Source organism: Lepidothrix coronata, unplaced genomic scaffold (genome assembly GCF_001604755.1).
Source record: "Lepidothrix coronata isolate B3197 unplaced genomic scaffold, Lepidothrix_coronata-1.0 Scaffold41, whole genome shotgun sequence".
NCBI classification, from domain to species: Eukaryota; Metazoa; Chordata; class Aves; order Passeriformes; family Pipridae; genus Lepidothrix; species Lepidothrix coronata.
The window spans coordinates 1,127,266-1,154,009 of NW_016690221.1; the positions used below are offsets into that span (position 1 = coordinate 1,127,266).

General features: G+C 42.7%; 1 protein-coding gene across 9 annotated transcripts in view; it reads left to right on the top strand.

Annotated features, from left to right (window-relative positions):
• The first annotated feature begins 419 nt into the window (after positions 1–419).
• Positions 420–26,744, top strand: part of GNA12 (G protein subunit alpha 12) — a 42,099-nt gene continuing 15,774 nt past the window's right edge. For all 9 annotated transcript variants that reach the window (XR_001874530.1, XR_001874533.1, XR_001874527.1 and 6 more), the window contains exons 1-2: positions 420–740; positions 12,757–12,972. Coding sequence is in view for 1 of the 9 variants with exons in the window: in XM_017813528.1 (XP_017669017.1) it covers positions 420–740; positions 12,757–12,972 (537 nt within the window). In the remaining 8 variants the exon portion in view is untranslated. The remainder of the gene's footprint in view (positions 741–12,756; positions 12,973–26,744) is intronic.

The following is a 26,744-nucleotide window of genomic DNA, read 5'->3' on the forward strand; positions in this document are numbered from 1 at the left end:
CGACTCATCCAATCGAAGGCGGCACGCCGTTGACCGACAGCGCCCCTGCCCAATGATGTGCGGCGCTGGGCCGGCTGGCCCCTCCCCTGGCGGGCGGCGGCGCTCGCTGTGAGGGGCCGGGGCCGCGCGCCCCCCGCCCCGCGGCACCGCCGTGACCCCGCCCGGGCGCCCCCGCCGCCCCCGGCCCCGCCGAGCCCCCGCGGGCCGGCCGTGCCCCCTCCCCGGGCAGCGCCCGCCGCCCCCCAGCCCTCCCCCCGGCCGGAATGGGCGGTCCCGGCCCGTAGCCCCCGGGGCTGCGGCTGCTCCTCCTCCTCCACCCGCTGGGTCGCAGCGTCTCGGCGGCCTCCGCCCGATGCTGTCGGAGCTCGGGGTGTCGGCGGCGGCGTTGTGAGCGCTGCGGGCCCGCCGCCGCCGCCGCCATGTCCGGCGTGGTGCGCACCCTGAGCCGCTGCCTGCTGCCGGCCGAGGCCGCGGGCCGCGCCGGGGACGGGCCGCGCCGGGACGCCAAGGAGCGGAGCCGCGACGCGGAGCGGGAGGCGCGGCGGCGCAGCCGGGAGATCGACGCGATGCTGGCCCGGGAGCGCCGCGCCGTCCGCCGCCTCGTCAAGATCCTGCTGCTGGGCGCCGGCGAGAGCGGCAAGTCCACCTTCCTCAAGCAGATGCGGATCATCCACGGCCGCGAGTTCGACCAGAAGGCGCTGCTGGAGTTCCGGGCCACCATCTACGAGAACATCCTCAAGGTGAGGGAGGGCGGGATGGAAGCGGGGGGATGGAGGCCGGCGCCGGCACATCCCGCAGCGCCGGGAGCTGGGGCCGTGCCCGGGGTCGCCGTCGGGAAGGGATATGAGCCCGGGCGGGGCCCCCCCGAACGCCCCGGCCCCGCTCCCGGCGCTCCCCCCCGGGGAAGGGGCTCGGCGCAGGTGTTCGGGTACCTTTGTGCTCCGGGATGGGGGTTCCAGCGCTACCCGGCGACGAAAAAGGCTCAAAGGAAACTTCCCCCGCAAAGGGGGATTGAGGAAAGCTTTGTGGAAGCGCAGAGGAAAGAGGATATAGGTGTGGCCTGCCTTCTGGAAAAGGCATTGCGAGAGCATCCTCGGAGTCAGAACGGGAGAAACTTCAAGGTTTGAAGAAATGAGGAGATTTCCCTGCCTGTCCGAAGTGCCCCCGAGCCTGTCTGCTCGAGATGGGACGAGAAATGCGTCCTTGTATAGATGTTGTGGCTGCAAGTGGTTGTTAGTTGGTACATCCTCATGTATGGGGGAGTGCAGGCCCCTGGAGTGGGGCATGGGGGGTGTTATCAAAGCCAGCGCTGGAATGGAAATAACTTTGGTTTGGTACCTTTGGCAAAAAGTTCCTGTTCAGTGTGTGTGCAGGCTTTATAGTGCTGGCAGTATATTTCTGTAGTGACTGGAGAATATAAAGACTACTGGTAGAGCCTTTGCTTTACACACCAGTATTTCCTTAATTAAGGAAAATCAGCCTTGACAAATACTGTTTCTTTCAGGGGTGCAAGCTCTGATGCCCTGTGCAGGTAGAAGGGATCCTATTTCAGAAAATACCTGAAGATGCATAAAAACCTGACTTAAGAGTATATCTCTTCTCATCTTCATAATCTTTCCCTAAAAGAAATGCTACTTTCCTGCCTAGATTTTTCTGTAGGACTGCCTCCATTCTTATGTGGGCATGGATTTGTGAGACTCCATGAGATTTCAGAGAAAGTTAACGGAAAGGGAACTGTGCAACTTAAAGATAACGAGTTACTTTTGAATTTTCAGACTTGTGTTTAAATAGAAGCTTTATGTGCACTTAATAAGTGCAAGCATACAATGACTCTTGTTTTTAAGAATGCCACTATTCCATGAAGGGCTTTCACTTCTGTTAGTGAACAGGAAAATTGTTGTCTAATTTTCTTTTCCTTTTTTTTCATCCATTTTCAGGCTGGAGCCCATTAACTGCAAGGAAGTTGAAGCTCAGAAGCTTCTCTCTGATTGTAGTTACTTAGGCAAAGAGCATTATGATTTCTTTTAGGTATACACCTAGAAATTAGGACTCTTATTTTAGGTCTTAATGCTTATTTTGGTCTTGCCAGTGATTTATTTTTTACTGCTACTGATTTCAAGTGGTAGCAGAGGCTTTTAAGGAAGCAGTTTGTGAAAGCGGAAAAATCTGAGACTCCTTCCTCTTCTGAGTTGTCTAAGCAATACCAGTTATGGTAAAATGATGTAATATTTTATGTATGCAGAAAGTGTAGAGCTTTCAGCAGTAGAACTTGGTGTGCTTTGAAAAGGAAAGTAAGTGTCTCCAACTTGCAGTAGGGGAGGCTGAGTTATGCACTTGAAACACTTGTCTGCTGGATGGCTTTGGGCAGATCTGCAGAATTTAAAGTAAAATCCAGGTCCTCGAGGTAGCAGCCAGGAGTTCTGATAGTTAACAACACTGCTTGGACCGTGTCAGCTGAACATCTGCTTAAGTCTTCTAATTGTCAAAATAAATTTTGGATTATTTTTAAGTGAGTTCAGCAGATCCATCGCCCTTTGGGCCTTGCAGGTCATTATTTGGGAGTGTTAAGGTTGGGCTCTCCTTTAGGTACATGTGAGACTCTTCCTTCTCTTACTTCTGTAGGTGACAGAGGTGGCTCTTGCACATAAGAATACAACTGACACTTCCCCTGTAAGCTCAGGAGGGGTTACTATGGAAAGAGTAGGCAGAAGGAGGGAGAGCAAACCAAGGGAACTAAGAGAGTTTTCTAGTAGGAAGGAGGTCTGGGATGAGTGTAGGGACAAGGCAGTAGATGTTATGTTTGTGTTTTGCTCATCAGAAAGAAATCTGATAACACCTTGATATTCTGCTGTAATCATCATGAAGAAATCAAATACCGAGAGAGAATTGCAGGGCTTTGAAAACAGAGTGGTGTTGTCAATGCATTATTTTAGGGTAATTGTGGAATACTTTCTTGTATTAAACTTTGTTCATGGATAAACATAGAGTGTTTAAAGTAAACTTACTTTACTTCTTTGACAATGCAGATTGTCAAGTGACCAGATTGCTGCTCTAAAGTGTTTAGACTGCAGGTTCTTTTCCCTTTTTTCAGGAAGTTCAGTACGATCACCCATTAAGACTTAACTTACAAGAAAAGATATAAGATGAATTTGTATAGTACTATATGTTGACAGTGTGAAGTGAAAACGATCCTATGAAATAGCATATAAATCTGTGTGACACTGTGAAGTCCAGCTGCAGCAACCTTAGCCCCTTTTTCCACACAGTTCTCAGCATGGTCAAACAATGGTTCTGTTAAGCTTCTGCAGCACTGAGATCTGAGTTATAAATGCAGTGTAAATCTCTGGGATTAAATGGTCAATTTTCATTTTCCAGCCATGACTAAACTGCTCTCTGAAGGAGGAGCATTCCTACTCTCTTAGCAGTGCTGGGTGTTTCTAAAATCATCATTGCAGTAGTGTTTAGGCACTTTGTGCAACTTACTGAAAATGAGGGAACTGATTCAGGGAACAGAACGTGAAACCTCTTTGAAAATAACAGTGCTGAGTATGAACTGACATTAATGTCAGCCTCCACTTCGAGTTTTCAGCTTCTCACTTCTCTGATATCTTCTTAATGCTGAGTTCTTTGCTTACCCTGTTCTCTCTGCTTCTCATCCCCCATTTTGGGGAAACCCTAGTTAGAAACAAAATGCTGAAACAAAATAAATCTGTGATACAGAATTTACTTTTCCATTTAGTACAGGTGATGGTTCAGGGCCTTGCTGGCTTTTTCTGGCATTTGTGGGGTGGTATTCAAATACATTAGTTTTGCTTTGGTTTAAGGTAAATAGTCATCGGTTAACTCGGGTTTTGCTTGTTAATCGAGGCTAAGTTTCAAAGTAACTTTTTGGAACTTTTTGATGATTGAAGTGAAAAGCAGCAGTGTTAATGTTCTGGTATGAGTACACAGGCTCCAGGACTTCAGCACACCCACCTGGAAAAGGAAAGTGGATAGGACAGGGCCAGCTGACGCTGGCAGCGTGAATTTTAAGGTGACTCTTGGTTATACAGAGAAACTTGGAAAACTTTCATGTACCTTAAGTTTCAAATCTGAGAAAAGTCTGGTGGTGTTACATGAGCATTTTGGTGCTTTCTGACTGTAGCTGAAGGAATCTTCTGATACCTTTCAAAACAGATGGGTTGGCCTTGCTACTCTACTTGCTTCCTTTGATAACAGTTAAAGAGCTCAGATACACGATGAATCACAGCTCTGATGTTCCTTGTCTAAATGTTTTTTGTTTCAAGTATGAGAATATCATGCTGCTTGAAAAAACCTGGTTTAGCTGTGTAAGAAAATAGTTAAAGCAATCTACAAGCACCAGAGTGGTACTTGCACCAGCTTGTTTGAGAGATTTCAATCTGAAGAGAGAAAATGTTCGGCTTTTAAAAGCCTGAAGTATAATCTGTTGAGCTCTTCTGGTAATGTTAGTTTTTGTGCTGAAAATGAGAAGGCCAGCTCAAGGTTTCAATACATCTGTGAGTGTTTTTTTGTTGTCTGTGGCCTGAGTTGTAATGATTGACTAAGGAATTGAAAAACCTGGAGTTGCAGAGGGAAGGACTATGCAGGAAATGATGTGGAACTTCAGCTGTGGGCTCTGAGCGTGGAAAAACAAGGAAAGATTTTAAACGTGAAAACTGTCTGAGGAACAATCCTTTGAGACTTCTGAGTGCAATACACGTGGGCACACCTGAGAGCATTTCTCCTTGATGGCAGGAATGAGTGGCAGGAAAGCAGGCAAAATAAGTGGTCTGTGCTGAAGGCAGTTTTAAGAAGAACTTTGGACTTCTGTAGCCATTACAAAATGTGGATTGTTGTTGCAGGGACTCTGTGTACCTTCAATGTACCTGTGTTGTGTTTATGGTGGCTGCCTTTGAGGTGGTTGTACCTCCTGCCATTGACAAACCAACCAAGAAAACTCGCTTGCAGCTTGCAGGTTTAAGTCAGATACAGACACAAATTGTGGGGAGGGCAAAAAGAATATTCCTCAGTTTAGTTGGGAGCTACAGTTTAAGTGACCAAGTTACCTACTCATTCACAATGCAAACATCTTTTCCAATAACCTGCAAACAAAGGTGGGAATACATCTTTTCATTGTGTGAACTCATTACTCTTTAAATTGACTTGACTCCACACTTCCTTGGGTTTACATGCAAATTAATTCAAAAACCCATTAGGAGGTGATGATGGTGACACTCCATCTGTTACTTCAGAGCTGGGGTCCAGCTGTTTGAGTAGTTGGTCTCGGGACAGTGTCAGTCTCCTTTCTGCTGGGACAGCTTCTTTTGAGAGGAGTGACAAGGAGAACATAGGAGCTGTGGTTAACCAGGACCTTTTCCATCACATTTAGTATACAAGTGCTGAAGTTCTGTGCTGGAACCACTTCTTAATTCCAATTATCTTTGCTCTGAGCTTAATTTAATATGAAAAAATAATATTCACCAAATTATGTAGAAAAGAAAAAAAACCCTGAGTCTTGTTGTTCTTACTGTTCCAGGTTCATTTAAACACTGAAACTCTTACTGACTTCGAGGTGATGTCTTTTCTGTGTCTTCAATGTGAATTCCATCAACTCTGGTGGTCCCTTTGCATTTGAGGTGTCTCTTGGTTGGTCTAGGAGGCAGCAATCTGTCTTCATCATGGCAGATAGTGGAAGAGGAGTCCTGCTCAGTTGTAAGTGATAAATATTCATAGTTATTCCAAAATGGAGCTCACAGTGCTCTTGTGATGTAGTCATTAGTATTGCAGAACATGACTTAGTCCCTGGAGACTGGAGAGACGTACTTTGATGTTGTCCAGACATAAGTTTAGTCACTTGAGTGACTAAATTTGGGAGCTTACATTATATTCAGTTAGTTGACTATACATATATTTTTATAATTAACTTGGAAACAGCATTGGCAAAAAAAAAAAGCAAATTGTGCTACTAACAACGTTTACAGGAAAACTTTGGAGCAAGTCTGTACACACTGTCTGAGAAACAAGAGGAAAAGCTGGAAGAATTGGAGGCTGCAGAGTTTCCAAATGAGTCCCCTCAACTTGCCTGGGTTTTTTCCCCTCTAGTGAGGGTCAGGAACTGGTGTTGAAGGGCCCTCCCTGTGTGTTGAGCACGTGCTGGGTACTGTGTTCCTGAGGGCAGCATGGCAGGGTCTTGCCAAACCTGATGGAGATATTTTTGGAACTGCAGATTCTGCTTCTGCTCTATTGAAAGCATGAACTAAGGATGAACAAGATGTTGGCCTGATGGTCTCAAGACAAGGAGAAAGCTGGTAATACAACTCTGAAAGCATTAATTTTGTGTAAGGTCCTGCACCAGTCACCACCTCTGAGGTCATCATCTCTCTACTTTGGGCCCAGTTACAAGTAAAGTTTGCAGCAAGAATATTTTTCTTCTGCTGCATTTGTCGTCATTTTGCTGCATTCAGTCAAAGACAAGGACTCTTTTCAGAGTTTCCAGACAAGCAGACATCACTGCTGCTCCCAATCCAGAGAGTCAGTGGCTAATCCAAATGTTTTTTAATGTTTGTGTTCCTGTGGACTAAGTAAATGACACTTCCCCTTTGTTCCCACTTTTTATTTGTGAGTTTGGCTGGAAGGTAGGTCATCTTTGCTGTTTACCTTGCTCTCACCTGGGTGGTACTGGAATTTGTGAATGGTGAAAATGCATGCACAACTGGTGAGCCTTTTTGTCTAACTGGGCTAACTGGTGCTGCTCCCACCCCTACCCCTGTGTCTGTCTTGCCTTGCAGCAAACTAATACAGGCAGTGGAAACCACTTTTTGTATAAATGGCCAGGATTTAGGTGATGTTTGCTCACTGGATTGGCTTGTGGGCTCAGACAAATGACAGACATATCAAACAGGAGAGGGTGGAACTTTGCTACCAGGAAAGATGCCCCTTTTGATGGTACCTGGTCATTAGACTGACTGTTCTGTAATGTGAAACCTTATCCTTAATGACATTGGCTTCTTGGCTACTGCTTGGCTGGAATGGTCCAAGGACACAGATCAAAGAAAAACACTGTTAATGCTTTTATGATAGTGTGGTGTAAAAATCTGATTGTCTTGCTATGACTTTGTTAGCAGTAGGTCACCTTCTCTCCAGTGTTCCAGACAGCAATTTTAATAAAGTGCATGTGATTATATTTGCACACACTGACAACTTTATTTTTAAAAGTTGTATCAAAAATGGCTTTTTTAAAAGGTTGAGAGATGTCTTCTAAAAATACATGTAGGCTACATTTTATCATCTTTTTAGCTTGCCAGAGAGCTGCTGAGAGGTCCAGCTCCATCCATGGCTGAGGGATTCAGCTCTCTCGTGTATTGGCAGCAGCGAATACGGAGCTGTTGCAGATTTTTGGTGCAGCTGGTTCTGTGTTCCTGTAGCTGCATCACCTTGTACTGTTTCTCTGGCTCGAAGAAATATCTTGTCAAGGTGGGAACCCTCCTTTTGACATTAGTTCAGATTTCTGTTGGTCTCTGTGAGATGTGATTCCCCAGACCTTGTCGGTCTCTTGTCAACAACAGTGAGGAAAAACACACAGTAGGAAACCCATTGGAATCTCCCTGTGCCTGCCATGTTCCTGTTGGATTACAGCCACAGGAGAACAGTATTGCCTGGTAGCTGTGCCTTGGAGTCCCCCAGTGAGTATTCAGCAGTGATCAGCACTTCTCTCAGGACAATATTTCCATACGTGATATGTAGATACTGCACATCCAGAGCTTTGCTAGGAGGTTGAACAGTGAATTAATGGTAAAAACTTCAAAAGTAGCTGCTGTAGTATTTCATGTGTAAGTTACTCTGTTGTCTGTGATCTCATACCCCATAGTAGTTCCTTAAAATTATTTTGAGAAAATGCACTGTAGGAGACTCTTGTATTTGTATACAAACTCTAAGGAGGTTTGCAAGTTCTTTCTGGACACTTGACTTGAATAATCAAATTTTTTGATCCCTTAGCTGCTGGTGTGTGCATGGAAGAACCTGCCCTTGCCTATGAGTGAGTGTCCTCCAAACCTATTGTTCCCACTGTGTGTTTGGTGCTTAACTGAGATGTGTTCACTCAGCCTCTGAGTTGGTCCATCTGGTGAAAGGTGTGAGGTTTTAAGGATAATGAATCCTTCAAGTACTGAAGTATGTGAATAATTTAAAACGTGAATGTTATGTTTTATGTAGCAGTGTAACTACTAATGTAAGGTAACTTTAAATCATGCTGCTCTTTAAATACTGCAACACTTCATGTATTGGCAAACATCACTGGCTTCAAGTGACATTAGCTGGTGATAAGCTTTCTAATAATTCCCACAAAATCATTTATGTATTATTTAAAAGTACAAGGCAACCTGGATTTTTTTCAAAGCTAGGCTGCTTTCAAAAGTAAAAAAGAAAAACATACATTTGAGCCCGTCCTAGTAACGAGCATTTGTGGAAATGCTCATAAAACCTTCATACTGCTGCTGAGCAGCAAACACACTGAGGGCCAACAGCTGTGCTGTGTCAGGGAGAGCAGCTCCAGCTTTGTCTGTGACATGAAAAAACAGCCCACAACCAAAAACGGGTAGGAGCACAAGGCAGTGTGATCCCTTGGTGTGCTCTTCCACTTACTGGCAGCCTTTGGGTTCGGAAACTTCTCGCGCCAGGATTTGCATCTGGAATGTAATCGAATAGTCCTCTTTGGACTTTTCTTCCATCTATTTGTCTTCATTGCTTTTTAAGTCCATTTATACTTTTGGCCAACATCCTGTGTGAATGAGTTTGTCTCGCTGGGGGTGTACAGGAAAACTCCTTCTTTCAGTTTAACCTGCTGTTTGATAACTTGTGCTTGTGTAGCGAGGGGAGGGAGAAGAACAGTCTTTGTCTACTCCCTTTCTGCAGGTGGTTTGTAATTTCTGTAGATTTCTTGTATATCATGCCTTAGTTATCTTTTTTTAGAATCTGTGGATTTCTAGATTTATTTAGTGTTTTCTTCTGTGTGAGATATGGTATTTCATGAGTTAGGTCACATCACATTCTTGTTACACATTTTCTACCCCGTCTCCATTCAGGTTTTGTGCATACCAGGATTTATACAACTGCTTGAATATATTAGAAATTATTAGGAAAGGAATGAAATGGAGAATTTTCTATTTTTTCCTCTCTAGCTGGTTCTTCCATTATGCTGCTGGTTTGCCATTTCTAATGCCTGACCCTATCCTTACCTGTGAATTTTAATTCTTTCCATCTGAGCTTGTTCTGGGTCCTGCTTTGATTGCAGCACAAAAGCTTTAGATCAGTTGAACTGTTCAGTAATTTATTTCACATCAAAAGTTGTCCCTGCCTTTTTTTTTCTATATTCCAAATTTGAAAAGAGAATGGTAATTGATTGTGTTCAGCCTTCTACATGAAAGAATGAATTGATGTTTTCTGTAGTAGTAGAAGATCAGAAAAACTGTTACAGCCATGTTGGGAAGATTTATTGTGAAATGAGTGCTGCAATGAACTAAGTCTGCTGTTACCTTCATTGTCAGAGCTTGAGAGGGAGGGTTGTCCATGTAACAAGACTTGTTTGATGGTTTTTTTCCTTATTTGTACCAAGAGTGTTTGAGTCTAAGTTCACTTGCGATAAAATTACTTTACAAATATATGTAACTTTTCTGTTCATCCTGTAATAAATGGAAATCCCAGAAATTTTAATTACATCTAATCTTCTAAATGAAATCTTCACTTCTGGGCATCAACAGTACATACAAACCTTCAAGCAGTTTTAACTACAGATGAAAGTGACTCTCTGGCTGCATCCCACGATGGTCTTCTTGGAGCAAAGAAGCAGGGAAAGTGTTTTGCATGGGCTTTCAGTAAGAGGAAACCTTTCCTCTCATAACTTGTTCTGCAGATTAATGAGGCAAGGATTATCAAATGCTCAGTGAGGCTGCAAAATATAGTGTTACCAGTAACTCAGAGATGCGAGAATAGCAGCACAGGGGATCTAAATTTAGCAATTTCTCTGTTTCTCCTCATCTTTCTGACATCTGTTTGTAGCATTTATGGAGCTGTTTTGTGGAGATGGAGAAATGTTTGGATTCACTTTACTGGAGATTTTGCTGAGTCACTAACACTTTTAACCACTCAGAGTTGGGAGGGTGAAACATTGGTTGGTTGGTTGTTATGTAAAGCTTTGACTCCTGGTGCATTGGAGATGCACATCTTGAAGCAGCTGTGTTCTAAAAATTCAGATTTTGAGAGGTGCTGTTCCTGTGGGTGTGCATAGGACAGCATTCCTGCTAACCCCTATCCTATTTATATTTTTTCCTTCATTCAGTGTGTGTCTGTGTGTGTCTGGTTGTCAGTGCTGATGTCCCTGCCTCTGGAGCTGCCTCTTTGTACCAGAGTGGGCTCTGCATGGGTTTTGGTGGCAGCCACCTCTGTCTCTAAAACAGTCAGAGGAAGGTGTTGATGCCACACACTCCCCATGGGTGACCCTGCAGTAGTTAGTGCACTCACATAGGGTTTGTGAGGTCTAAGTTTAGTTCCCTCTCTTGCCTCAGGGAGGTTCAAACCTGCATTTCCAAGGAGCAGCAGCCAGCAGATAAGTGACTATTCTGGGACTGGAGCAGTCTCTACGTCCTTGATTGAAACTGTTCTGTGGTTTTCTCCAAACAAATAATGAAACTTTCCTTAACACCAGTCTCTCAAGAACCTCTGTGTCTCCAGTGGAGCAGGGAAAGTCAGAGTGAGATGTGGGGAAATCAGAACAGGAATCGGGTGGTTTTGCCGTCACTCCATTGGGACGCTCTGAAGGCTCTGTGAGAGGGATAAGGGTTAAATCAGCCCCAAAGCTGCGAGATGGAAAAGCTGGAGCTGAGCTGCAGAGCTGGGGCCCAGGCAGGCGAAAGGTCAGGGCTGGCCTGCGTGGGCTGGGAGCTCCACACAGGGCCCGGGCAGCGTGGGGAGAGGTGGCAGGCTGTGGGGAGAGAAGGTGATCTGTTCACTTCTCACTGAGCAGAGACAAACCTGGCATTAAATACCTAGAAATAGCTGTGTCATATTGGTCTCGGTTGCCGCAACACTTTGGAAAATCTCCAAGTTCTGGGCATAGTGGGGAGCTGCCCCTGGCTTTCAGTTGCAGCCAGGATGGTGTTCTGTGAGGAAGGGATCGTTTGCAGAAGTGTCTAAAGCTGTGAGATGCCATAGGGGCATCTGCAGTTCAGAGGCAGAGCCTTATAAGTGGGGGTTTCATGCTGATGTTTGTTAGTGCCGTTCAAATAATGATCCAAAGACTTGTGTTACTAAAGGGATAAACTCTGTAACTAGGAATGAGAGTTGGCTTTTGGTCGGTATGACAGAGTTACTAAATAGTTATGTCTGGAATTTAAAGCAGCAGTTTGTAAATACATTTAGTTTTAGTCTTTTCCTGGTATTGTGGAGATATATTCTCTACTTTATAAAAGAAAATAACAATCACTAGAGAAGCATAAATATTTACATTTTTGGGAAGCTGCACTTCAGGAACACTGTTGCATAGTGACAACTGTGACACTTTGCTTTGAGTTCCTATTCTGTGTCACCCCACTAAGTTGCTTCTCACTTCCCTCTCCAATCTTAGTTTCTATTGGAAAAGTTGTTTTTGTTGTTGTGGTGTGGTGCTGTTAAAGGACTGGAGAGCAGAAAGGTTTGAGTGTTAAGAAAACATAGGTGCAGTCTTGATAGCTTAAAGTATGCAAAAAAAAATATCAGCGCAATAATGTGGAGGTTCATGTGAATAGCTGTGGAAACAGAGCTTCAGTTTTGGAGGTTTTTTATTTTATTTATTTTCCTATCTATAAAACCAAAAGATCAACACACTAAGAAAAGTAGTTCACTATAACCCACAGATCTTACCTGTGAGTTTGATGGCAGTTGAGATGCTAAGCCACCATTTACAGATCTGTCCATTATTAAAATGGTGCTCACTATTGAGAAATCTGAAGCTTTTTAGTACAGGTGAAATCAGAGTCAAGACTGAAGTTTCAGATTTACTTAACCTTGTGTGTTTGGCTTGCTGCCATGAATATGAAATTAAGTTTCCATAAAAACTGCAAAAAGTTAAAATGAGCAGCTCAGTAATCCTGAGTTAAGTATGAGAACAAGATCACTTTGCTTCCAGATTTCTTTTCCAGAATTAGAGTACCAGAGCCTACCTGTCACACATTACTTAGCAGATGTATGGCTGGTTCAAAAAGAAAGCTGATTCTGAGGAAAAACTGCACCTGCTTTTCTGAGCATGGGAGCTTGAAATCTATGCAGCGTCTTGAGTCCTCTAGTGCTCTTCTGATCTCCTACTGTTTGAGAATGCCAGGGTGTTCCTTTTGGTATCTAAAACCCAAATGCAAAGAAAAAAAATAAAAGGTGGAAGACTATGGTTTCAGGCATGATGTTACTTTAAAACTACACGTCAGTTCCCAGACACTTCTCTTGCTCATTTGATGTTTACTTTCATTATCTGTTGGCAGCATTGCTTGTTGCCAGTAGCTGTTGCTGCTAATACTTCTTCCACCTGGAGAAATATTTTGTGGCTAAGCTGCTTACAGAAGCAAGCTCTATCTTATTTCTGTTGGAGATGTTGCAATAAACAACATGATTCTCTGCTGAGTTCAGTCTCACCAGAACAGTGTCAAAAAAATAATCTTGCAGTACCTTCAAGTCCTTGTTCTTTTGCACTTTAATCTTTTTATCACTGACTTTCTTATCTGAATCGTCCTTTAGGGCTGCAGGGTTCTGGTGGATGCACGGGACAAGCTGGGGATCCCTTGGCAGTACACGGAGAACGAGAAGCACGGAATGTTTTTGATGGCCTTTGAAAACAAAGCTGGAATGCCCATCGAGCCTGCCACCTTCCAGCTCTATGTGCCTGCCCTGGGCGCGCTCTGGAGGGATTCGGGAATCAAGGAGGCCTTCAGCCGGCGGAGCGAGTACCAGCTGGTGAGTACACCCACCTTCCCGGGGGCAGGAAGAGTTCCCTGCTGGACAAACCTCTCCTCAGCTGGCAGAGTGCTCACTACGTGCCCCATTCAGCCACCCCCTGAGCTGTTTGCAGTAGTGCTGTAAATCTGAGCACTCCAGCAGCAGAAACAAGTGGTAATTGGAGCCAAACTCGAAAAACTGCATGGCAGTAAGAGGGAGTGGAAAAGTGCACACGACTGGATAAACTGGAAGAGCAGGAGGAACCAAAAAAGGCAGGAATTGGTCGAACTAAAAATATTTTAGCAGCTCAGTAGGTCTGTGCATAGTAGGTCACTGATGAAGGCACACTTAATTTGTAACTTCTCAGCCCTGCCAGCCTGCAGTGTATTGATACTGGCAAACTCCTCCTGCATGCAGCTCTTTTGAAGTGAATGCAACACCCATCCCACTGCTGCTCTTTAGCTGTTTCTTTTCATCCTGACGTCTGCAAGGGAAACTTGGATAAGCAGCTGAAAGATGACAGTGAGTGTAAAAATGTGCTGTCTTCCCTGCTTTCTTGTGAGGTTTTCATGCCCCTGTGCCAAAATAGCTGCACTTCTGGTATGGAATATGTTTCTGACAGCTGGTCATAATCCTCTCCTTTTTCTTCCCATGTACAAGATGGAGAGGATTTTTTTTCTCTCTCTTTTTTTTCCTTGTTCAGTGAAACAAGCTACTAGTTACTGGTTACTAGTCCTTGGAAAATTATATAGGATTTTTTCCTAATTCTTCTAATAAATCTATTTTATTATTTTAGCATATTATTTAAGCTTCAGTCTGCACGTAGAATTCATTTTTTGGGGTGTTCTATCCCCCTATCCCCAAACTGTATTCACGTTTTCTTGGAAAAAAAACCCAAAAAACAAACAGTGCAAGGTGAAATTCTTCATGCCTGGATGTGTTATTAATGTTTCATTAGAGGAATTAAAGGATAGAAACATGGCTTTGCACAGTCTCCCTTAGATTCTTTTACAAATCTAGGTAAAGGAGAAGCAGAGAAACTCGCTAGTGAAATTCTGATTGTCTCCTCATGCTGCTTCTCTCTGTGGGTTCTCTGGTGTCTAACAGTGTAGTTAAACTCGTGCTGCAGCCCTGAGGTGCTCATCTGTCTCCACTAATAAGGTGCCTGTTTGAGTCTTGTTGCACGTCTTTGAAATCTGTCTCTGAAGCATCGTGCGACTGCCAAATGGCTCAAGAATAAATGAAATGCTGAGGTAAAGCTGTCACAGGATGATTGTATAAACCTCACTTCCTTGGGCTAAAAATGAAACAATTTCCATGTTACAGCACGGGGGGCGGGGGGAAGGATGTGCAGAGGGGGAGAGAGGATGGATTAATTGTTCCATTATTCCTTGCATCTGCAGACACAGACTTTGCTGTTCTGAGCACTGTTCAAATGTGGAATAAAAAGATGGTTCGTGCCACAGGGAACTTGAAATTATCATGATACAACTGCCAAGGCAATCCAGTGTAGTAAGCAATAGTTGCATCAGCAGCCTGTCAAGACTGTTGTTTGGGTTTTTTTCCTTTTCCTGGGAAATGCTATGATCAAGCATGGATTTTGTTTGTAGAGGGAGATTCAGATTGGGATCATGTGGGAGATTCATTCCCGCAATAAAATGGCATCAAACTGGAGAAAAGAGCCCGGTTGGTGGATAAAGAGTGTTCCAAGAGTGGTAGGCCTCTACCTCTGCATTCTTTGGCTTTGAGGGTTAAATAGGAAATGCCAAAAAATAAAAAAAGCCCCCCAAAAATAAAGCAGACATGGAAGTGATCATTTAATGTTCTGTCGTCTTCAACATCGTGGTTTAGTTCTGTGGTGCATCTTTTTGGGTGGCGTTCACATAACCTGTGTGATGTTACCGGGGCAGCTGGAACTGCTGCAGGCACCAGCCCTGTTCCCTTGTGGGTAGTACAGAAACAGTGTGTAACTCAGTCCCAGTGGCAGCATCTGTGGCACTGACAACTTGAAAATCCTGGGGGCTGTTATTTTATTGTGCAGGCTGCAACACCAGGGGATTAGAAGGTAACTCAGCTGTAACTAAAAAAAAAGCACTTGCCGGGTAAAAGTTTTTTAAATGGAGTAGATTGGTCTCAAGGATACAAATGCTGCTTCTGGATTGATCACTAAACAAATTAATCACTTGAACAAGTTTCCATGCCCTGCTGCTGGCTTCAGCAGGAGTCTGATTCCCTGAATACATGGGAATCAGCAACAGTCCAATTCCTTTAAAAAAAAAAAAAGTTTAAAGCTGCATAACTTTTTAAAGAAAGAGGTGGTTTAAGGAGATTCCTAATTTGTAATTGCATGTGATATGTATAAACCCATACCTTCATTTAGTTTAAACCCTTGCTGGATATAGACTCGTGTAAATAAATAGAAGCCAGATATAGTGGACTCTGAAAAAATAAATCTTTTCTGAACCGATTTTAACCAAGGCTGAAGAAAACCTCTGCATCAGCACTCTCTTTCTTCTGTAGTATAAGTGAGGTATTAAATGGAATATGCTTGGTTTAAACTGAATTTATTGTCTTTAAAATAGTTTTTAAATCATCACCAAAATTTTTAAGCTTTACATTACTGTGATCTTTCTGAATGTGTCTCGACACTGTTTGAAAAAACAACCTCACTCAGCACTTGCATTTCCTTCACCCTGGTCTTGAACACCAGCTTTTTTTTTATTATTATTATTGTTATTTTTTTGGCTTCTAGGCTGTAAGGTTATTGGTCTGTTTTTGAATGCTCTTATTTCTCCAGGAAGTTGTGTGACTGTTAAAAATGAAAAGTAAAACATGTTGGTTGGTTAACTAGAGCTGAAAATCACAGTGTGCAGGTGCCTTCCTATGGTCTGTAATGCCAAGCTCAGTGACTGACTCAGCAGTAACAAACTTGTTGAAAGAAAATGGCTCTGACCATAACCCTGTGCAATCTAAAAGCTGCTTCTCTGGCACCACACAAACTGCCTCTGGGCATTTGAGTGTTTTCTGCTTCATACTCAGTGCCTAGAAGTGCTGGTTGTAAATCCCTGTCTGGGTCTTTGAGCATTTCAGAAGTGAGTGGGTGGATTCTACAATAGCAGGCTGCTTTTTTCTTTTTTTTTTTTTTCTTTACAGCCTTTCTTAAAGCAGACTAACCAATTTCTCTTTCTTTTCACAAACATCAGCCTCTCCCTCTTCCCCTGCCCCAACCAGTCCCCACCGACCCAAGTTCCTCTGTTCCTTGTACACAAGCCAAGTAGTTTGGGGACAAAAGCCTCATTGTATGTTTGGTTACATTGTCACGTCTCTGTCCTCATTTTTAACCACTAGAATAGGAATTCCTTTGTAATCAGGATGTGATTCTTCCCCCTTCTCCTTTCCCTTCATTATCCCACCCCATTTTCTGTCTGTATGGTGGAAAGGAATACACTGATCACGTGTCTCCAAACGTCCCGTAACGTTTGTTCTTTGCCTGTGGTAGTTTGGGCAACTGGCTGTAAATCCTCCATTGCCACCAGAGGGAGACAAATCCCACTTGGAATGGTTTCTGGAGAAAGGGCCTTGGGATTCCCAGTAGGATTTAGCTGGAAGGTGGAAGTATCTTCAGTTTGAGCCCAGTAACAAGTATTTAGGAGCTCAGTTGCAATCTTTTTTCACCCATAAATGACATTTCTGTTTAAGTCACAAACCATGGACAGCAAGGCCAAGGTAGGAATTGCTTTGGTCAGGTGGTTTCTCTTTTGTTGAGTGTTTTGGTTTTTTGGGTCTTTTTCATCCTCCCAGGTCTTTAGTGGGAGAATGTGAGATTCATTCACTTCAGCTTTAATGTGTCCAGAACAAAAAATCTGAAGCAAGATTAGATACTTTTTTGACTTCTTGCAACTTGGCATGCTTGATGTCATTGTGGGTAAAGATGGGACAAACAGGGCTTGGCATGCCAGAAAAAGGGTATTTTTGTCACAGTAAGAACAGATGTATTTTGTGTGCTGGCTCTGCTGGAGAGCTTAAGCTGATGATGAGCAGATCTGCAAAGGCCATCAACTGGCTTCAGCAATTCTTAAAGAAAAATTGACATTCTTAGTATTCAGAATATGTTTGTGATCCATCACCAGAATATCGATTGATATTTAATGGTTGCTATTGATGTATTATTATTACTGATGTTCACTGAATTGTTGAAAGAATTTCTGGTGTTTTAATAGCTCCTTTTTTTTAAATAATAAATGTCAGCGTTAATGGGTAGTCGTGGTTCCTGAGAGGGAAGTAAGAGTCTTGCAAATATAGACAAAAACTTACTACTGTGTCCATACCTATTTTTAGATCTGTGCACAGGGAATTGTATGGAACATTTCCATTAATACTTCAAATACTAAGAGCCTCTGAAGCTGTGGATGTGGGAAGACTGGAAAATGTTTTAAGGACCCTTTTTTTTTCCTATCGATTCACCGTTCTCTGGGTGTTTTGAGCTGGGGGGAAGTTGGAGGGTGTTTGTAATAGGACATGGGTCACTCCCCTATAAATTACTATGGGGTTTATTTTTTTTGTTTAAACAGACACTTGAACTAAATGGAAGTGGTTAAATTGTGCCTGCCAGAACAGACAGTGTGCTGGAAATGCTGCACAGGGAACAGCCTGGGGTTAGTAGAGCTTTTTGCTGCCTTCTCCCTGTACAAGGAGCTGATGGCTTCAAAACCTCACAGGCAGCCAGCTGTGTGTTTTGGGCAGCGTGGAGGTGAGGCACTAGTCTTCTGCACTAATTCTGGATTCAGAGTGGACAAACTGTGGCTGAAATCTCTTTGTTTTGGTGTGGAAGTGCTGGGTACAGCAGTGATGTGATCAGGAGCTGGGCTGTACAGCAGCTGCTGAGGCTCGAGGAGGTTTTGTGGCAGCATTAGACTGCCTCTAGAAGCCAAGTGAATTGAGAGGTGGGGCAGCAGAAGTAGGTGACTTTTGAAGTGGCATGTTCAAAGAAATCTCCAGGATTGGGCTGCGTTTTGTCAGAATTACTCAGTGCACTTTAACAGTTTTCTTAAATCCTGAAGTGTAAAGTTTCCAACTGATGATTTGTCTTTAAGGTGCAATGGCAGAGTAGAGGTGGCCTTAAAAGCATGTTTCTAAGCAATTTACTCTTTGAGCACATATGGCACAGCCCTGAAATGCAGGAGTGCTTGTGCCTGGCATCAGTGTAACACACTGCTAATGCACTTTCTCCTGAGGAAATACCGAGTGTCAAATCAAGCCCAGCTTATCCCTTTGGCTGTAACACAAACATGAGCTCTTCTTTTTGCAAACTACTGTTTGAACATGAGCTTACACAAGAGACTGTGAATGTTGCTTATTCTGCAAGGATGATTTTTTTTTTTCCAGAGCCATGAAACTCTCATATTTCATCAGTGAAATCCAGTGGGGCTTGACCAATGCTGGGGAATTGTACAAAGGGAATAACCACGCTGTTCAAAGCACCAGCCTGGGAAATCTTGTTACCATTTAATGCATGTAATTGGGAGTAGGCAGCAACTCTTTGCCAAATTGCTTTTGAGCTTTGCACGGGCATTCCTAGTGTGCAGAACTCCTGTGAAACTAAATTATTGCTGGGGAAGTTATGTGGGTTTTTTAATTTTCTAGATCTGGATGGGCCATACCACTCCAACCCACAAAATTCTTTAAAAACCAAGGGATTGACAGTAGTGCTACAAAGCAGAAACTCACATTTGCTGTTGCCTTGGTGCTTTATAATTGCATTGCACCATTAGTGCTGAAAGTCAAGTATAAGTCTGTATCTAAGAATGTTAAAAGGTTTGGGTTTTTTTAAAGCTAATTGTGAACAAGTGGGTGGGAAATAGGCCTGTCTGAATTATAGCTATGACATGTAAGGAATGATAATGCTGTATTATATGTATATATATAACCTAAGCCTTCCCTTAAATTTGCCACTTGCTTGTTGTTATAAAAATAATAGTAACAGTCCTGTATAATCCGATTTTCTTATGTTAAAATTTTGAAACAGTGGCTTAATCTGACATAGAATGTAAGATTAATTTAAAAGGTCAGTGTCTTGCAGATTTTGTCAATGCAGCATGAAAAATACCCTGCTCTGGACTCATACAGCAGGGAGAGTTATGGAGATGTTTCTCCTTAGTTAAATATTTAAGTAGAGTTTTAGGCAAGTATTGTGGCAATTAAGTGCCAGAGATCCAGATTTAAATTCTTAGTTCTAGTTCTGTTCTCTGATCCCAAGACCTCATAAGTTTATGGTCAAGTTATGGAGTCTGACTCATCTTCCTACAGCAGCAGAAGTTAATTGCTTGTTTAAGTATAACACGGCAAAGCATCGTGGCAGGTCTGCAGCAGGAAGGATTAGCAGCTGGAGTCCCTGGCTTCTAATCCTGTCTCTATGACCAAATAGGAAAATTTTTTCAGATCAGGGTCTTAAGTAAGAACTCTCTAACAAAAGTGGCATTTTGTTAAAGGAGGTGAGAGTCAGTGAGTTATAGTTTGGGTTTTATTAAAAACCTTTACACACAATTCTGTGGGTGTTGGCTAACGCTCTAGAGTCTGTCAGTTTGCATCCACAGGAGTTATATCCTCAATCTCCTTATATATTTGCAGTATTCTAAAAATAAATGCTTAAATGAGATATGTTAATGGGCCTGCTGCCACCAGAGAACTCCTGGAGCAGTGTTTGTGTGGGGTTTGGCTGTGCCAGCGTGTCTTGACAGTCAGAGATTCCAGCTGAGGACTGGGCTGAGAGCAGGAGGCAGAGCTGGAGATGTCACCTTGTCTGTCACCCCTAGGAAGGAATTCTGCACTTGGGAGTCTCAGTTCAGCTTAAAGTGCCACTGAGCAAGAGGTGAGAAGAACTACGTTTAAAGTCGACTGGATTCAAAACCATTCAGAGAATCAAAGGCTGTAGATTGTTTTACACTGCAAATCATTTTGAATTCCAGCAAAATCCACTCGTGCAGTATCTTTTCTCAGGGACAGGAGCTGTTCTCTCAAGCAGAAAGCTGTGATGGGTAAAACAGTTATTAGCCATTCTTAAATACTTTCTGCTATTGGAGAGAAATAATAAGAACCAGAAAGGTCATGAGTTATGACTTTTTTTAAAACGGTGCCAATGGAAAAGTGTTAGAGAACAGCAATCTGTTACTGTACCTACCTGAATTCTTAACCAAGCATTAAAATCCTCTGTGCTAAATTCTCTGTGGAAAAAAAAAAAAAAAAAGGATTCCTGTCATGACTTTTTTTAAAACGGTGCCAATGGAAAAGTGTTAGAGAACAGCAATCTGTTACTGTACCTACCTGAATTCTTAACCAAGCATTAAAATCCTCTGTGCTAAATTCTCTGTGGAAAAAAAAAAAAAAAAAGGATTCCTGTCATGAATTTCTCCTGGCCTTAGATTATGACAAAGTGCAACAGCTGGATGAAATGTAGCCTGCATGGAATTGGGAGGATAAGTTGGAAAGTAATGAGCAGATCATACATAATAAATAAGTGGATAACAAGAAATTGATATGCCTACCATATGGGAACTGGGATGGATACTGAATAAAAAGAGCTGTGCTACTGGCTGTCCTAGTAGTCTGTATAGTGAATTCCCAGTACTTTCCATTTTTTTTAATTTTTATTTTACTTAAAGAGCAAAACTTTGTGTAAAATCACTGCTGGAGTCCGTAAGATGTACAGTTAATGCACTTCATTAATGCCCTGCTGTCTGTGGGTACCAAAAGGCTGAAATTCAGACTTTGTGTGGCCCTACCTTTTAACTTCCTTAGTCTTGGAGGTAAATTAAAAAGCCTGGTATTTTTATAGTACTGGGTAAGGCTTCCTGTAGGAGTTTTTTGCTTTTGGCCCTTGGATGCCAATACATCTTGACTGAATTTTTGGTGTGGTTAAGCTGAATGAGAGAAACAACTTCATATTTACAGCTCCCATGTTGAAAATTCATTAGAAGAGTTTGCATCTTGCCTAATGATTGCCATTTTTCTGGTTTAAAGATTTACTGCTGTGTATTTTGCCAAGTACAAAATTTTTTTTGTCTTTGCCTCGTGGTAATTGAGCTCATTAGAGAACTGTCTGTGTGTCCCAAAAGATTTTGTGCTCATCCTTATCTCTGTGTGTGTGTGGAAGCAGTTATAGTTTGATGTCTTAACCTTCAGCAATAGCACTGAAACACTAAATCTAATGTTCTTAGACTGGAAAAGTTATTTTGGCTCCCAGCTCTTGAGAATAAATGCCACCCTACTTCTGGAAAGGAGCTTTAATTTTATTATGCTTAAAATAATTAGAAAAAATACTCGGTGTGTCTGTCTTTGCAGAATTGTTGTTCTAAGCCCTAATTAGTGCTACTCTAAATCTTGCAGGACTGTATTGAATATGAGGATTTGTTCAGAGCAAGTACAGCTGTAATTAATCTTTGCATTCCCATCAAGAAATGCTGGCACATGCTGTGAGAAACAAGGAAGGAAACTTTCAGTTCAGGCTGTCTGAGCCAGTACCCAACTGCAGCTACAAACCACTGGAGTAATCTCTTTATCCCTTTCTAGTGTGCAGGAAAGGTCTGGGCAGAGGCAAATCCAGCCCAGTAAGCAGCCTGTAGCTTTTGATTCTGAATATGAAATTAAATAGCATAAAGTTCCTAATGGATCTCAATAATTCAAGAGACCCTAAAGTTGGCAACCGGTATCTCCCTAGAGATTCCCAGTATTGAAAATATATTCCAGAAGCCTGAAAAGTTAGGCTCATTTAAAGGTGCACCCTTTGTGTGACTTGGGAAGTCTAATGAAGAGTTCCTACTGAAATTTGGTGGAAGCAGGAGAGAGCTCATATATTAGGTAATGAGCATATGTGTACATTAAAGCCATGGTAGCACAAGGACAACTTTCTAGTTGGAATAAAAATACCTGCATTATGCAGAGACACATATATTAATATTTATCTGTTGAAAAACAATCAAAGAATATGGTTTCTAGTGAAAGGGCTCCACTGATCAGACTGGTTTCAACCCTTCAGTCTCAAAGATACAGCTGAAAAGGAGACTTTAATGTTTGTGTTCCCATGATATGGGTGTTCAAAGTTTTTGGTGTATGAAACCTATATCCACTACTTGAAGATCCAGCAAGGACTGGCTTAGGTGTGTGAAATAAAAGAGAGAGCTCCTGATGCTTGCTGTGTGCTATATTAGCAGTTTTCTGACCCTGTGGCTGATTTCAGGAAATTAGGCCAAAAAAAAGGCTCTGCACAAGAAGAGGTGACTGGTTTTGTTCAGGCTGTGTCCCTGACGTGGCTCACTCTGTGCTCAGAACAGCAGTGCTGACAATGCACTTCAGAAAGTTCCAGTTTTACAAGTCAGCCTTTTGCACCTCATTTATATGTTCTTTGTAGTAATTCAGCTTTCTTTTGGTACCAGTTCAGCTTTTTATTGGTGCCAAATCTTGTGCTCTCTCCACCTAGAATTGGGACAGCGAGCAAGGGTGATTTCAGTGTCTTTAAAAATTCTCTAAAAGGTTCCCTTGAGAAAAAGCAGTAAGAGGTTAAGGCTTGGATTTTTCAAAGGGGCCACTGAATTTAATAGGATAATGGGTAATGAATGCTTTCAGGCTTTCCTGAATATCCTAGTTTACAGGAAGCTACGTAGGATCAAGAACAAGTAACAAGAACAGATGAACAAAACTAGGTCTGTTTTTATGAGGAAGTCTTATTGGCATATCTTCTGTATTTTTATACTTAACACAGATTTGAAGTAGTTCTTGTCACTGTGACAGTGCATTCTGTTCAATGAGCCCATGTTCTTTAGAAGGCAGGACCTGGCAGAAAGCTGAAAAGGACAATACAGGTGGGATAGTTAGGCAGCAGTAACTTGCTCTTGGTGATGTTTTATTCTTGCTGACTCTCCTGATCTTTTTGCAATGACTTCTTGAAAAGCTTGTAATTGGCTTTAACTTACTTTTCTTCTGTTTCTTCCCCTGCTCCTGCTGTCTCCCAGACAAGCCTGCTTTGCCCTAAACATGGAGTGTTTTACAACTCCCCTTGGGTTGTAGCTCTGGGACAGAGTGATCACGGTGAGCAGTAGGAAATGGTGGTTTGGGGAGTTCTGCTTTGCATTGTGCTCTTGTTTATGTTGGCACAACTGGTTTTCTTGGAAACCCTGCTGTAAATTGGGAAGCTCATGTGAGACAGAGTGCAACCCTGCAACTGAGGTAAGCACAGCTGAGGCAGGGATGTGCTGTGGTGTTGGTGAAGGAACGAGCAAGTGGCATCACAAGTGATCACGAGTCGCCTTAACCTGGTACATGCCAAGGAACGATGTCTTTGTCTCACTGATCCCTCTTCCAAATGATGGCTCCTTTCCTCTATAAATCTTTCCTGGTGCTAAAATAAGATGCCTGTACCTCAAAAATTAGTTCTTTAAATTTTGGTGTTCCAAGTTTTTTGAGTATCTGAAATGTTCGGACTCTTCGAATCCAGGCTCTGTTTCACAGGTATTGAACGTGGAGGAAGACATGGTGAGCAGGGGGAGGGAAGAAACACAGTGTTTGGCTTTTGACTTCTGAGTTTATGTGCAATGATAGCTGTGCAACAGAGGAGGGTTTCATAGATGGGATGACTTAAGACGCATCTAAACGTGATCCTGTTGCAGAAAATATCTCCCTGCTCCATACTTCCACAAACTGACCAGCTGATGATTGAACACTGATGGAAGGAGCAGAGTTGTTGAGGTCTCTTCTCAAAGAAGACGATCACTTCTTCACTTTCTCCTTTCTCTGGACCTGCACTAGCTTGGAAGGTTTCTGTCCCAAAAGCAGAAGGCAGCATGGCCTCCACCTTCTCGTTATTTTGCAGCTATACCTAAAGCAGCTCTGTGGAGTAAACCTGTTTTGCTCTATTATTGACTTAGTATTTGGAGGAGGGCAGGAAAACTTCTTGGAAACATCATGCAAGATTTTCTGTTTGAGAAAGTGGAAAACATGTTGCTCTGAGAAGTAATTTATTGACACCTTTCAAATGTCTCCTCTGTATACAACACAGATTCCTGCAGTCAGACTGTGGCAGACTTGTGCTTCACTTGGCTTTACTCCTGAACAAACTGCTGGTGTTTGTCCTTAGAAGGTCTTCTCTCCACCCCACCCCCCAAAGCCTCTTAATTTGACTTGCTTTCCTTGATATTCGCTTAATTCTACTTTGGAAAACTCAGTAAAATCTCAAACTGAAAAAGCAGTGGTTTATTGATGGAACCTTTTCCCATTTAATTCCATCTCTGAATTCAAGACTTTGATCCATGGAGTTTCAGTCTGCTCAGAGCACAGCACTGAATCAGTAATGATGTCAGATGTGGGCAGGAGACAAAAGAGCCACCTACTCTATCCTCTTTTTCTGTCTTCTTTCCCCTGTTCCAGCACATGCATTCCTGGTTGCAGGGAGTTCAGCTGGCCGTGCACGTGGCTGGACTGTTGCCCTCTCTGCAGTTCAGTAGGATGTGACTGAGGCTTTAATTAGGATTTTTTTTAATAGGCTAGTCTGCTCAACAGCTTGGAAAAGTTTGTTAAACCCACTTCATTTTCCACTGGGGCTTGATTAATTTCTGTGTGTGGATGAGGCCTTAAGGATGGAACCTGTCACTTATTTCAAATCACTTATTTCATCTTTAGATTTCTTTTCAGATCTGAAAGAGAACAAATTCTGAAAATAAATAAAAAGCAGTTCAGTGTGCCTGAAACCTTCATACTAAAGTATCAATAGTGCTAAGGTTTAAGTGCAAATTTGGAAGAACTTCCCCTCCTCATGCCAAAACAATCTTTAGAAGAGGAGAGAATATTTAGAATAGTTAGTATGATGTGATTAGATATGAATAAATAAAACAAGTTTTGAGATAATGACTATAAGTCTGATCACAGTGAACACTTACCCTGATTGTGAATGGAAACTGAGGTTTGTTTCAGGTCACCAGAGTTCCTTTGAGGTTCATTCATCTGCTGGACCTGACACACGGGGCTGGCACTGGCACTGGAGCAGGAGAGATGAGGTTGTGGGGAGGGCAGTCACTTCCAGAGGGAAACATGAGACAACTTGATCACTCGTGATCTGGGGGATTTACAGGTGTGTGTAAAGGTCAGAGTTGGTAGAAGGCAATACAAGTCTTGATGTGAGTGAACACAAGACATTGAGTAACATCGTGCTGAGAGCAAGGTAATGCATGTTCTGAATTTCCACTGAGTTGAAAGTCACTGGGGAAGCAAACACAGTAACAGCTGATAAACTTCAGAGTTGGTCAGTCTCTTAGAATTAACAAATACCAAACTATTATTGGAAAAAGGAGTTTTTTGTTTCTGGGCCAAATGAATTTTGAAAATCAGACGTGGAAACTGGCTTGAGGAGTCCCTCAGACTTGCAAGCTTGTGTTCTCTGTGGTTGAGCCTGCCAAGTGCTGAGGTAATGGGCATGGGGAACAAATTCAGAGTCATGTCAGCAAGGTGGAATTTAATTTTTTTTCTGCACTCTATTCTCTACACACTTGATTTTATAGCAATCAAACTGTTAAATAGCACACCTGAGTGCAACTAAGACTTAGCTTGCATTTTAGGTCAGTTGAATTCCACCTAAAACCTAATTTTCACATACTGAGCAGCTTTCTGAATCTTTCAGGACTGTAATTTTCATCTGCATTGCATCTAAAAACCTCTTGGTTGAATACATACAGACAAAAGGAGAAAATCTTGTTCAAACCAAATTTTTAAAGCATTATAAGGGATAAATGACACTTTCCAATCCTCATAGTCACCTTTTAAGACCAGAGATTGACAAATTTCAGTAAAACATGTCTGAGCTGTTATTTCCACAGAAAGTGGAGCATTAGGGCACTGCAGCAGATCTTTGGTGTGTAAGTGGAGCAGGAAGCATCGTTCTGCGAGATATTCAAGGTTGTGCCTTTTGTAAGTGCATCCAAGTTGCTTAGTTTTCCAGCTGGCCACCTGCCATGGAAAAGTCCAAGCTCAACATTCTCTGATGGCTGGTGTTAGCTGCCTTTTCAGCCCACAAGATCTAAGATACTTATTTCCCATCCCTCGATCTGATAAGATTTGGAAGGGAAACTCGCTGGTAAACTTGCGATTTCGTCTTGATCAGATAGTCAGTACTGCTGACTGGATTAATTCAGAAGGTACTTTTTTATTGTCAGTGTCTATTCTAGTTCTGCAGATGTCTTCTGTAAACAAAGCAAGTTTCAGGTTTTCATACTGCTCTGCTGGGAACAAAGCACAGGACTGGGACACAGACTAACGGGACTGCACATCGTTCCCGGTGATGTAAAAACATCCCGTTGCTTCTAAATTCTAACGTGTTAGTTGAAAATGCCCATTTTTGCATGACAGCTGCCCACTGAGAATAAATGGGATAATTTACTAGTGATTGGCCAGAATCTTGGACCCGTCCTTCCTTTTTCAGCTCAGGACTTTGCTGGAGCTGTGGCAGCAGTGCAGCTCCCAGCTGCCCGCGCTGGGGCGTGGAGCCGACTGCGCCGGGAGTGAGGAGCTGGGCTGGCGTGTGCTCGTTCAGCTTCACGGAGAACCTCCGGTGTGTGAGATGAAAGGGCTCTGGCAGCAGCCTCAGACAATGTATTCCCTCAGACAGTTGGCAGGGAAACAGGAAGGAATCCTTTCATGGGATGCTTATGAGTAGGTCTGTCGCCCAGTCGTGCCAGGATGAGTGTGTGCGAGCCGGGCTCGCTGCTGATGTTGGACACAGCAGTCAAACTCTCTTCATTGTCTAAACACAT